This window comes from Cenococcum geophilum, assembly GCF_001692895.1.
Source record: "Cenococcum geophilum 1.58 unplaced genomic scaffold K441scaffold_1, whole genome shotgun sequence".
Lineage (NCBI taxonomy): Eukaryota > Fungi > Ascomycota > Dothideomycetes > Gloniales > Gloniaceae > Cenococcum > Cenococcum geophilum.
Genome location: NW_027137559.1, coordinates 3,912,027 through 3,923,490, shown reverse-complemented (window position 1 = coordinate 3,923,490; position 11,464 = coordinate 3,912,027). Strand labels below are relative to the sequence as shown.

The window sequence follows — 11,464 nt, the reverse complement described above, 5'->3', positions numbered from 1 at the left end:
TAGGTATTAGCTAAAGAGTAAGCTAAGTATAATAGGATTAAGCAGCTAATAGTTAGGAAAAGTAGAGGCCTATAGGACTAGAGGGAGCTAGTAGTAGAGCCTTAGACCCTTAAAGGAATTTAAGGATAATACTTAAATTTATGAGTTAAATAGCAAGATTAATCGTTCGAAGCATTAATAGATAGTAAAGTAATAAGAAACTATATCTCACTAGTAGCAGTTAAAAGGATAGGTTTACCACACAGGAAAAAGGAGCACCCTTACCTATTAGTGACAATTTTAGGAGATTTAATAGCCTATAGAGGAGATATTATTAATCTTAAAATAAGACCTATTTAGTTAACTATTAAAGGGAGATAAATTAAGATGTCTTTTAATATATTACTATTAGGGAATAATAAGGCAGTATTAGGAATGCCTTAGTTATAGGAATATAATCTAAAGATTAATTAGGTTATAGGTTAGGTTAATATTAGGGATACTTAATAATATAAGATGTAATAATAAGCTAAGTTAGTATAGTACTAAGTAGGGGCGACCTATAAAGAAATAGAAAAAGGATTAAGTTACGTACTAAAAAGATACTATAAGTATAGTAAGAAACTATGGTTACCGGAAAGTAAAAAGCTGTTAAAGTATATAGTATAAAACTATAAAATAGAATTGGAACTAGAAATAAGTCTAAGGTTTTTTCCAATCTATAAGCTTACTAAAGAGGAAGGTAGAGCATTAAAGGAGTTTATCTAAGAAAACCTATAAAAAGGATATATTAAACCATTATAGTTGTTAGTAGGTTATCCAGTACTATTTATACTAAAGAAGAATAGCAAATTAAGGCTGTATATTAACTATAGATAGTTAAATAGCATTATTAGAAAGGATAGGTATTTTTTACCCTTAATTAGCGAAATCTAAGATAAAATAGGTAATGTATAAATCTTTATAAAGATAGATCTAAGATAGGCGTACTATTAGATTAGAATTAAGGAAGGTAATAAATAAAAGGCAGCCTTTAGGTTAAAGGAAGGACTATATAAACTATTAGTTATATAATTTAGGCTTATAAACGCACCAGTAATGTTCCAGAAGCGTATTAATAATATATTAGGAGAATACTTAGATGAATTTGTTATAGTATACCTTAACGATATTATTATCTATTTAATAACTAAGGAAGAATATAGGGAACACGTTAAATGGGTCTTAAAGAGACTATAGAAAGAATAGATGCTAGTAGTAATTAAGAAATACAAGTTCTTTACCAGGAAGACGGATTTTATTAAATTTATTATTAAACTAAGCTAACTTAGTATAGATCTAAAGAAGATTAAGGCTATAGTAAATTAGTAGGAACTAGAGAATGCTATATAGTTAAAATCGTTTTTAGGGTTTTGCAATTACTGCAGAAGGTTTATAGTATAATAGTTAAAGGATATTAAGCTATTTACGTAATTAATAAAGAAAGAGGAACTATAGGTATAGGGAAAGGAATAGTAGAAACTCTTTAAGAAAGTTAAAGAGTTGTTTACCTAGGAGCTAGTTCTTAAGATTTATTAACTAGGACTAGAAACGGTTATAGAAATAAATATATTAGACTATATATTAGGGGCATACTTTATATAAAGGTATTAAAATAGATAGTACCTAGTGGTATACTATAGTAGGAAGATAACGCTACTAGAGTTAAACTATAATATCTATAATAAGGAGTTATTAGGTATAGTTATAGTATTAAAAGAATAAAGAGCATTCTTATAAGGTATAGAGAAACTATTTATAGTTAAAATAGATTATAAAAACCTAATAGAATTCCTAATAATAAAGGAACTTAACTAAAGATAGGTTAGATAGGTAGAGATGCTTATAGAATACTATTTTAAGATTTAGTATACTAAGGGTACTAATAATATATAAGCGGATACTCTAAGTTAAAAAGCTAAACTATAGAATAATAAGAAGCTATTAGGGGCTTTACTATAAAAAGACATAGACGGATTAATTAGGTATAATTATCCGAAAATTATAGCAACTTAGGAAAATAATAAGTTAGGAAGAGTCTATAAGACACTAGAAAGCTTTTAGGTATAAAGAATTCTAGAAGCACAGCTAGAAGATCTATAGATAGATATATATAAGAATTAAAAAGCTAAGTATATCCTAAAAAGCATAGTAGAGTATTTTATAGAAGATTTCTATAAGGAAATAACTTAAGGATATAATAGAGCCACGGGCTTAATGTTAAGACTTTAAGAGGAGTATATTATTAATAGAATCTAAGGACTAGCGCGAAAAGTTATAAAGGAATATTTAAATTGCTAAAGAAATAAACTAATAAGGTATAAGCTATATAGAGGGCTACAACCTATTAAAACACTAAAGAGACTATAGGAGGTTATATTATAGGACTTTATTATTAAGTTACTAAAGTTAAAAGACCCTATTACCGGATAAGATTATAACGCGATCTTAGTAATAGTAGATAAGCTTATAAAGTGGGGATACTTTATAGCATATANNGANGANATNTTAGNNGAAGATNTNGCTAGAATNTATATTAANGAANTATTCGTAAGATATAGAGTACTAAGTAAAATTATATTGGACAGAGACCTAAGATTTATAGTAGTATTTTAGGAGGTATTCTTAGTGGAATAAGGAGTTAAAGTAGTAACTTTTACTATATATTATCCGCAGATAGATAGTTAAACGGAATAACTAAATTAGACACTAGAGTAGTATTTAAGATACTATATTAATCACGTATAGAACAATTAGGTATTATTACTACTAGTTATATAGTTTATATATAATATAATACTTTAAGAGGAAATAGGTATATTATTATTTAAGGCGAATTATAGATATAAGCTAAGAATATTGTTATTACTATAGTAAATAAAGAAAATAAGTAGCATAGCTAAAGAAAAAATAAAGATATTAATAAATCTTTATATAGACCTTATAGAATTAGTAAAGAAAGTATAAAAGAGAATAAAAAGGTATTATAATACTAAGAGATTTAAGGGACTAGATCTTAAGGAGGGAGATAAAGTATAGCTACTATATAAANNTTTNAANAGTTNANNANTAAGNAANAAGTTANANTNNNTTAGACTANNACCTTTTAAAATTANNNANANNATTTNACNNGTTNNNTTTAAGTTAAACCTACTAGCTAAAATAAAGATCTACCCTATATAGTATATCGCAATACTAGAGCTAGTATATAAGAATATTAAGCCACTAGTTTACGAAGCAGACATATATAGAGGATAAGAAGAAGATAAATAGCAAGTTTTAAGGATTATTAGTTATAAGGACGTTAATAATAAAATATAGTATAAGGTTAAGTAAATAGGCTATAATAAGACTACCTAGGAGCTACTAAAGAATTTAAAAAATGCTATAGAAAAGGTATAGGAGTATTGGAAGAAATTAGGTTAGGCAGTATTAATAAAGAAGGATTACTAAAAAATAAGTCACCTAAGGGGGACCTAAGAAGAGCAGTTGCCGAGCTACTTAGATCTATTTCCTTCTCTACTAAAAGAGAATCCGTTTTTTTATTACTAAGTTCCTATAGACCCTATTCTATAAGTTTCTACTCCTTAAAACGGACCTTCTTATACACCTTTTTAAGACGGAGTAAACGGGTAGACGCCGCGATATAAGTATCTAGAGCCTTTTATTCTGCATCCTAAGAACGTTCTAACTTAGCAAGGGCTTAAAATAGTTTACTATCTAGCTATATAGCAGCAGATTAAATATAAGACCCTAAGATAAATCAATTAGGGAACTAGACGACTATTAAGAGTAATAGGTCGCGCATATTTAGTATTAAAAGTGGAGTAAACGTTATAGGACGAATAAATATTTACTTTAGTATACCCTAAGCAAGAGGATAGTTGTTATAAAGATGGGTTTACTAACGTAATATAAACTAACCCCTCTTTAGAATAACGAGAATACGGAGACGGTATAATCTTACTAAGAGATAATATTACAGCAATAGTGTGAGCACGACGCTAGGCGTATAAAGAAGAAATTACTTTAGGTATAATAAGCAATAATATTAACCAAATTAATTAGACGGATATTACACCTCTAGTAAATAACTTAGAGATATTTTAAATCTTTAAGGACGAAGATAAAGAGGAGGGAGATAGTATTATAGACGCTTTAAGTATAATATTATAACTACTTAGAGAAGAATTAGAAGAAGCTAGTTAGTTAATTTAAGTATAGTCCAGAATAGAGCCGGTAGAACTATATAATAAGGAAGGATAATAACTAAGGTTATATAATATGCTACATATTAAATAAGAGGAATAAAAGGAACTTATATACCTTATATATAAGACGTATATTATATATAAGAAGGATTTTATAGGAGTACGGTTGTGTATTTAAGGACCCTTAGTCCCTACCTAGATAGTTCCTTCCTTGTAGTGATTCTTAGAATATAATTAAAGTTAATCTATTGGGCAACCACTCCACTAGTTGTTATTACGTTGTTAACTTTTATACTTATATTTCCTACACACCTAGCCCAATAACGAGCTTATTGTAGTTCTTGCTACAAGGTTCCGTTACCCTTTATATTTAGCTAAGATAAAGGCTTTTACTATAGGGAATAGAGGCAGTATATACTATATAGCTTATATTCCGGTTTATAATACGGTTTATAACCTTAGCAACTACTAGGCCTCTTATACCTTTACGCTTAGTTTCTTTATACGTCTTAATAGAGCTATTAGTGGGTTTAAAGGTGGTATTATTAATACGCGTTTAGGGGTTAAAGTAGCTATTAGGGCTTTAGGGTTTTGTTTAATAGGCTATAGGGGCCGCCTTATAGCGGGAGCTAGCTAAATAAAAGACTAGGATTTAATTAAAAGAATATCCGAGATAAATATCCTCCTCTTTTAAGAGTTTTTCTGCCTCCTACGCTTACTTAAACTCTATAAGGGGGTAACCTAAGCGGGCTAGCTCTCCACCTTAATAAGGGTGTGGCCAGAGCGGGTCGGCCGTCCTCCCTACTAGTGGTGGCGGCATCAAGTGCCAAATCATCGTCATTGCTTTTCGATATCACATATCAAGCCCGCTTACTTAGCCACGTGATATTGAGAAGCTCAGCCACTTTGCATTGACTCAGCATGCTCAGACTAAGAAACCGATGAATATCCGCAAGCTAACCTATTCGATCGATCGATCTGTTTCTTGGTCTGAGCCACTTTAGTAGGCTTTCGGAAGCTGAGCTGCTTTGTTTATAAGGCAAACCATTAACTTTGACGAAATTAATATAAGTAACCGCGACGTCTATTATCCTGCAAATACCTGCGTTAGAATCGCCTTAATCAGCTCTCTAATTGATGGATTTTCCAGAACTAACTGCCAGCCATGGGTGCATCCAGAAGGCGTTGAAAAAACCCCTTTATTACGGCTCTGCAACGACTCTACCACACCTCTACTATCGCCCATATATAGTCGCCCATATATAGTCGCCCGTACAATCGTCCGTACGAACGGCTCTACATCGTCTCTACGAATGGCTCTGCATCATCTTTACGAACGGCTCTACGAACGGCTCTACGAACGGCTCTGCAACGGCTCTGCAACGGCTCTGCAACGGCTCTGCAACGGCTCTGCAACGGCTCTACAAATGGCTCTGCAACGGCTCTATGAACGGCTTTATGAACGGCTTTGCAATGGCTCTGCAACGGCTTTATGAATGGCTCTGCAATGGCTTTGTAATGACTCTATGAATAGCTCTACTTGTCTAGCAAGAGCCAGTCTTTTTAAGCTTTTAATAATAAACTACCCAAGGGCTTAAACACATAAATAGATTTTAATGGATATAGCAGATAAAAAGTGGGTGGTTAAGGTTGATATTTTTAGTATGGATATTGCGACCGTAATTGTCCACTTTGGCAAACCGCGTCACGGCTATGTTGAAATTAATGTCAGGAATGGGAAGGCGGGGAGACTTCTTATATAGACCATTTAATTTGCCAGAGCTCAATATATAATTGATGGATTTTTCAAACTAGCCAAACTCGTTGTTATAATAAGAAGTGAATATCCGCAATATCAGCTATATGGATTTGGCGACGTGCGTTACAATCGTCTGCCAAAGTGTCTCAGACCATACAGGGACAGATGGCCTAAACTGGTTTAGTGCCATCGGGCCGGATTTATCCGGCCTCCCATTGTGAAGATGTAAAGACGCGGAGATATGAAGGCGTAGAGGCGTAGAGGCGTAGAGGCGTAGAGGCGCGGAGGCGTAGAGGCGTAGGGAGAGGTGTAAAGGCGCAGAGGTACCTCTAGGGGTAAACCCTGCTAAATTAAGCTACGACTCTAAAAAATAAGCTCTAAGCCACTAATTTTGCACCGGCAGAATGAAACTTGGCAGAAGATTCGGGCAGTAAAGTTACTGCCAAGAGTTACTGCCCGGATCCTGTCCGCACTTTGCACTGCCTCCCCCGTCATCCCCAACTCGTTCCTTCAAAGTGTTCTTCCATAAATCTGCCAGCCAGCACAGTCACAATTCTTTGACTACCCGACCGTGCACATCTTGTCTACATCTATTGTCATGATTTCCCTGGCTAGAGCTCTCTAGCAATTCTCTCCTTATGCGTCTTTTGCGGCTCGAAGATAACGGTGAATTCAGCCTAGTCGAATTTGTTGGCAAGGACATCCCGCCTTATGCTATTCTTTCGCATACTTGGGGAGCAGATGGCGAAGAGGTTACCTTTAAAGATCTCGTGGACGATGCAGGCAAGAGCAAGGCCGGCTATAGCAAGATCTGCTTCTGCGGGAAGCAAGCTGCTGATGACGGCCTGCAATTCTTCTGGGTAGATACCTGCTGCATTGACAAATTAAGCTACGCTGAGCTTACAGAAGCTATTAACGTTATGTTTCGCTGGTATCAGGATGCGGCTAGATGCTACGTGTATTTGTCTGACGTTTCAGTTAGCGGTTCCGTTGGAGACGACGAGCTCTCCTAAAAATGGAAATCGGAGTTTAAAAGAAGCAGATGGTTTACTCGTGGCTGGACGCTTCAAGAGCTTATTGCTCCAACATTAGTTGAATTCTTCTCTAAGGAGGGAAAGCAGCTTGGTAATAAGCAATTACTGGAGCAAACTCTCTGTGAGATAACTGGAATCGCTATCCAAGCCCTTCGAGGAAGCCCTTTGTCTTATTTTAGTGTGAATGAGCGCATGTCGTGGGCAGCAAAACGCTAAACAAAACGCGAAGAAGACGAGGCATACTCTCTACTAGGCATTTTCGACATCCATATGCCGCTTATATATGGCGAAGGACGGAAAAACGCGTTGAATCGGCTTCAGAAGGAGATGAAAGAATCCCCAAAGGACGAGCAAAAACGGATGCTGTTGGACTCGTTAAGATTTAACCAAATTGATGAGCGCTGGATGACCATTAAGAAAGCCCACGCCAAGACATGTAAATGGCTGTTGGAAAAGTCCGAATACCTCGACTGGCTTAATGCTACTAAGCTAGGCGAACACTACGGCTTCTTGTGGATTAAAGGGAAGCCTGGAACTGGAAAGTTAACATTAATGAAATTCGCTCTTGCTAATGCCCGTAAGATGATGACGGATAGGATCGTTATCTCATTCTTCTTTAATGCACGAGGCATGGGTCTAAAGAAGTCTACGATCGGGATGTATCGGTCGCTCTTACTATAACTTCTCAAACGACTCCCAACGCTTTAGTGCGTCTTTAACTTGCTTGGACTCTTAATATTAAGCATTAGCACATACCACCAATGGAGCGTTAAATTACTAAAAATGCTGTTAGAACAAGCTATACAAAGTCTTGGAGAGTCCTCTGTAGTATGTTTTATTGACGCCTTAGATAAATGCGAGGAACATCAGATCCGGGATATAATATCATTTTTTGAATATATTAGCGAGCTTACTATATCAGCTGGTATTAGATTCCAAGTCTGTTTTTTAAGCAGGCACTACCCGCATATTACTGTTAGGAAAGGGCTGGATCTAGTTCTAGAAAGACAAGAAGGACATAACCAGGATATAACCAACTACCTTGATAGCGAGTTAAAGGTTAGCTATGGTAAGTTTGCTAAGCAGATCCGAATAGAACTTCAAGAAAGGGCCTTTAGGGTTTTTATATGGGTTATTCTTATGGTACAAATATTAAATAAAGAACATGACCATGGCCGCATATATATGCCTCGGCAAAAACTCCGGGAGATCCCTGGCGACATACACGAGCTATTCCACAATATTTTAATACGCGACTCTCACAATAGAGACGAACTAGTTTTTTGTATTCAGTGGGTGCTTTTCTCGAAGCAGCCGTTAAGTCCAGAGCAGTTATACTTTGCTATTATTTCCGGAGTTAAGCCTAAGGCACTATTAGGGTGGGATCCCAGCGAGATCACAAGAGACACGATCGAAAGATTTATACTTAATTCCTCCAAAGGACTCGTCGAAATTACGACATACAAAACTCGGAAAGTCAAGTTTATTCACAAGTCGGTGAAGGACTTTCTCCTAAAGGAAAACGGGCTCGGAAGGATTTGGCCTGATCTTAGAAGCAACCTCCAAGGTCAAAGTCATGAGCGGCTAAAGAATTGTTGCCTCAACTACATGGGCATCAACGTTTCCACCAATCTAGAGCTCAGCAAGGATCTTCCAAAGGCCTCATCACAGGAAGCTGCAGCCCTCCGCGAATCAGCTACTCGTGCATTTCCCTTCCTAGAGTATGCCGTACGCCATGTACTATACCATGCAGATGTGGCAGCAGGGAGTGGTATCCATGAAGAACCATTTATTCAGAGCTTCCCGCTTGCCAATTGGATTAAGATCAACAATCTACTCGAAAAAGACGAAGTACGCAGGTACACGCGAAATGTCAGTCTTTGGGATGTATTGGAAAAGGGAAACATGTCAAACCTCATCAAAGTTCATCTTACTAGTCTCAACATCGGGGCTGACGTGGACTCTACTGAAGCGGAATCTATTCTTGCGGGTACAACACTAGTGGGCACACAAGATGAACATACATTCGAACCCAAGCAGTCGTCTTTTTTGAATGTACCAGATTCAGATGCATTTGAAGATGGTGACTGCATGTCTATAGAGTCTAACGACGAAGACATCGCCTCGCAGGCCGCGACGAGAAGAACAGAGCCAGAGATCCTCGCTATCAGACAATTCGGATCATTCTTCGGAGAGCTGGAAGAGCTACGTCCATTGCACGAAGAAGCCCTCAAGAAGCTTGGGACGAAGCGTTTCCAAGAGAATTACCGCAGGATTCTCAAACTCTACGTCCTGAAGCTGCTGAATGAAGCGAAGACTGCCGTTGAAAGGGATACTGTTATGGTGCTGAAATCCCGATCCAACCGTCTCCACATAGCACGGCGGATCGTAGCTCTCATGCAGGAGGATGAAGAGGACCGTTCAAAGCCATTGGATGGACTGACAGCCCAGCCGGTCGAAAAACAATCTCTCGATGACTGGGCAAGAAATGAATACGCATCACCAGATGCCGAACCGGAGGGATATGAACAATCTAGCGACGAAAGTGACGGTGAAGATGGCGAAGACAACGACGAAAACCAGGACAAGTATCGCCTTGAAGAGTTACACTTTCCCAATATCACTCAAGCCAACAGGTTCTTACATAGAGACATTCCATTCCAAACGCTAGTTCTCGAACTAAGGCTTTTAGTCTTACCAGCGTCGCTAAGGGAAGTGTATAGAGTTCACTCCGAAATGTTTAATTCACATTTCATCTGTGAATGACACGTCATTCATGAACAAAACTAAGGCATTCATCGAAGATTACACCGCATTCGAGTGGGATTGGTGGCCTCTGACGTCCCGAATACCTGACTTGCCACCGGGTAGATTGCGCCTTCAGTGGAAAGTGAGTAATTCTTCGGCTACAAACACGGCGTTATACAACATTCTGACTAATTATAGTTCTGCGGACAGCATCTTTACAAAGAGATATCACCGGAAGACGCCGATTCTATACAGCAGGTCTTGGGATTAATTAGAGACCACCCATTGAAATGTTTCTGTTGCGAGACAGAGGTACATCGGATCGATTGGACCACTATTTTTTATCGCATATGTCAATCAATCGCAAACACGCTAAATTGGGGAGCCCTGGGCTCTTCATTGGTTACTCAAAAGTCGCCGTCAAAAGCCCAGCAGCTCTACATTCCAGCGACTGCTAGTGCGTCAATCCCTACGCATAGTTCAACACAGACAAGACCATCGATCTCTCCCGGCAGTAACGGAGGTAGCGCCACGCAGGCACACGGTGGTGGTCCAAGCACCATTCCCACAGCCCCGCAAGGGGATCCTTTATGGGTAGTCTTCGGTATTAAATATATGCACGAGTTTGATGATATTGAGAACATTGAAACGTCAAGTCTGCTCAACGATCCGTCATTCTTCAAAGAATTGAAGACGAGATACAACAAGTACCATTGGTTTTTCCAACGGTGGTTTTCTCCCTTCCGCTTTCGGCATTGCAATTTTGTTCAAGTAAGTATTATATTCAATATGGAAGGTTCCTGAAACTAACTACCGTAGTTCGAAATAATCAACGTTGACCAAGTTTACTGCAGTGGAGAAGCTCTACCGGACGACCATGGCCATACCACTCATTATGAGTATGATCCTCGGCCTCCACGGGCCAAAAATCCACTCATTAACCAAAAGCTCTTCTCTATCTGTCTTAAGGCATGCGACCCTGATTGCTCTTGGTCTTTGCTACCATCCTTTCTACATAAGTGCCGCCCTCTCCCCCATAATTCCCACAAATGGAAACGCATCCCAAGGAAAAAGAGCGCATTTAACATAAGCTGGAGTCAACCTGGAGAAGTTGCGTTTGGAATTGAAGCAGATTACGCGCTGTCTTTTGCAATACTCTTCATTTATCATGTTGTTTTCATATTTTCGGCGTTAGGCTTCTGGGTTTACTGGCTAAGGAATCATCCAGATGATTTACAGAATGCTTCTGTCCCAACTTTCACTGTTTTGGGCCTTCTTGGGGCGTTTTGGGGGCTCCTTGGGCGGCGAATTGGTGTTTCTTGAGTCCCCCTCTGCATATATGATCAGGACGATACAGGGCATATGACCAATTATGGCTAGTGCTTGACAAGTGGAGTGATATGCTATCTGAATGATTCCAGAAATATATGGTGTTCCTTCAAGGTCAAGCAAGTTTCTACCAAATCAATCAGCACAAATTTCGTATACTACTAGCAAGAGGTCTCAACTTTTATTAGGCCGGGCGTGACGACTTGCGAGAGATTTATTCTATGCTTAAACTGTCCATCGGATACGGAGAAGTGATTATAACATAGACTTCATTTAATAACGCTTACTGACTTGTTCATATAGTGTTATCTTTCTGGGAGATGTGAAGTCTCTTGGATAATCTACCAAAATTCCACCTTGAAAGT

At 37.9% G+C, this 11,464-nt stretch overlaps 3 protein-coding genes across 3 annotated transcripts; all 3 read left to right on the top strand.

The window, feature by feature from the left end:
• Nucleotides 1-6,503: 6,503 nt before the first annotated feature.
• On the top strand, nucleotides 6,504-7,415 carry K441DRAFT_650407 (uncharacterized protein). Its single transcript, XM_067647027.1, has one exon. It carries the CDS (start codon nucleotides 6,627-6,629, stop codon nucleotides 6,999-7,001), a length of 375 nt encoding a protein of 124 aa, XP_067510382.1. The 5' UTR covers nucleotides 6,504-6,626; the 3' UTR covers nucleotides 7,002-7,415.
• Nucleotides 7,416-8,800: 1,385 nt separating this feature from the next.
• Nucleotides 8,801-9,915, top strand: K441DRAFT_710444 (uncharacterized protein; the record flags this gene model as incomplete). The annotated part of the gene is made up of 1 exon (XM_067653890.1): nucleotides 8,801-9,915. A coding segment is annotated over one exon (988 nt), but the record flags the coding sequence as incomplete, so codon positions are not given.
• Nucleotides 9,916-10,073: 158 nt separating this feature from the next.
• Nucleotides 10,074-11,149, top strand: K441DRAFT_599885 (uncharacterized protein). The gene is made up of 2 exons (XM_067645168.1): nucleotides 10,074-10,541; nucleotides 10,590-11,149. Exons 1-2 carry the CDS (start codon nucleotides 10,386-10,388, stop codon nucleotides 11,091-11,093), a joined length of 660 nt encoding a protein of 219 aa, XP_067510380.1. The 5' UTR covers nucleotides 10,074-10,385; the 3' UTR covers nucleotides 11,094-11,149.
• Nucleotides 11,150-11,464: the final 315 nt, after the last annotated feature.

Bases quoted from the DNA above. Each gene is read 5' to 3' on its own strand.
- K441DRAFT_599885 (XM_067645168.1), top strand. From the start codon at position 10,386: ATGCACGAGTTTGATGATATTGAGAACATTGAAACGTCAAGTCTGCTC. The intron at 10,542-10,589 runs GTAAGTATTATA...TAACTACCGTAG, and splicing joins GGCATTGCAATTTTGTTCAA to TTCGAAATAATCAACGTTGA.
- K441DRAFT_650407 (XM_067647027.1), top strand. From the start codon at position 6,627: ATGCGTCTTTTGCGGCTCGAAGATAACGGTGAATTCAGCCTAGTCGAA.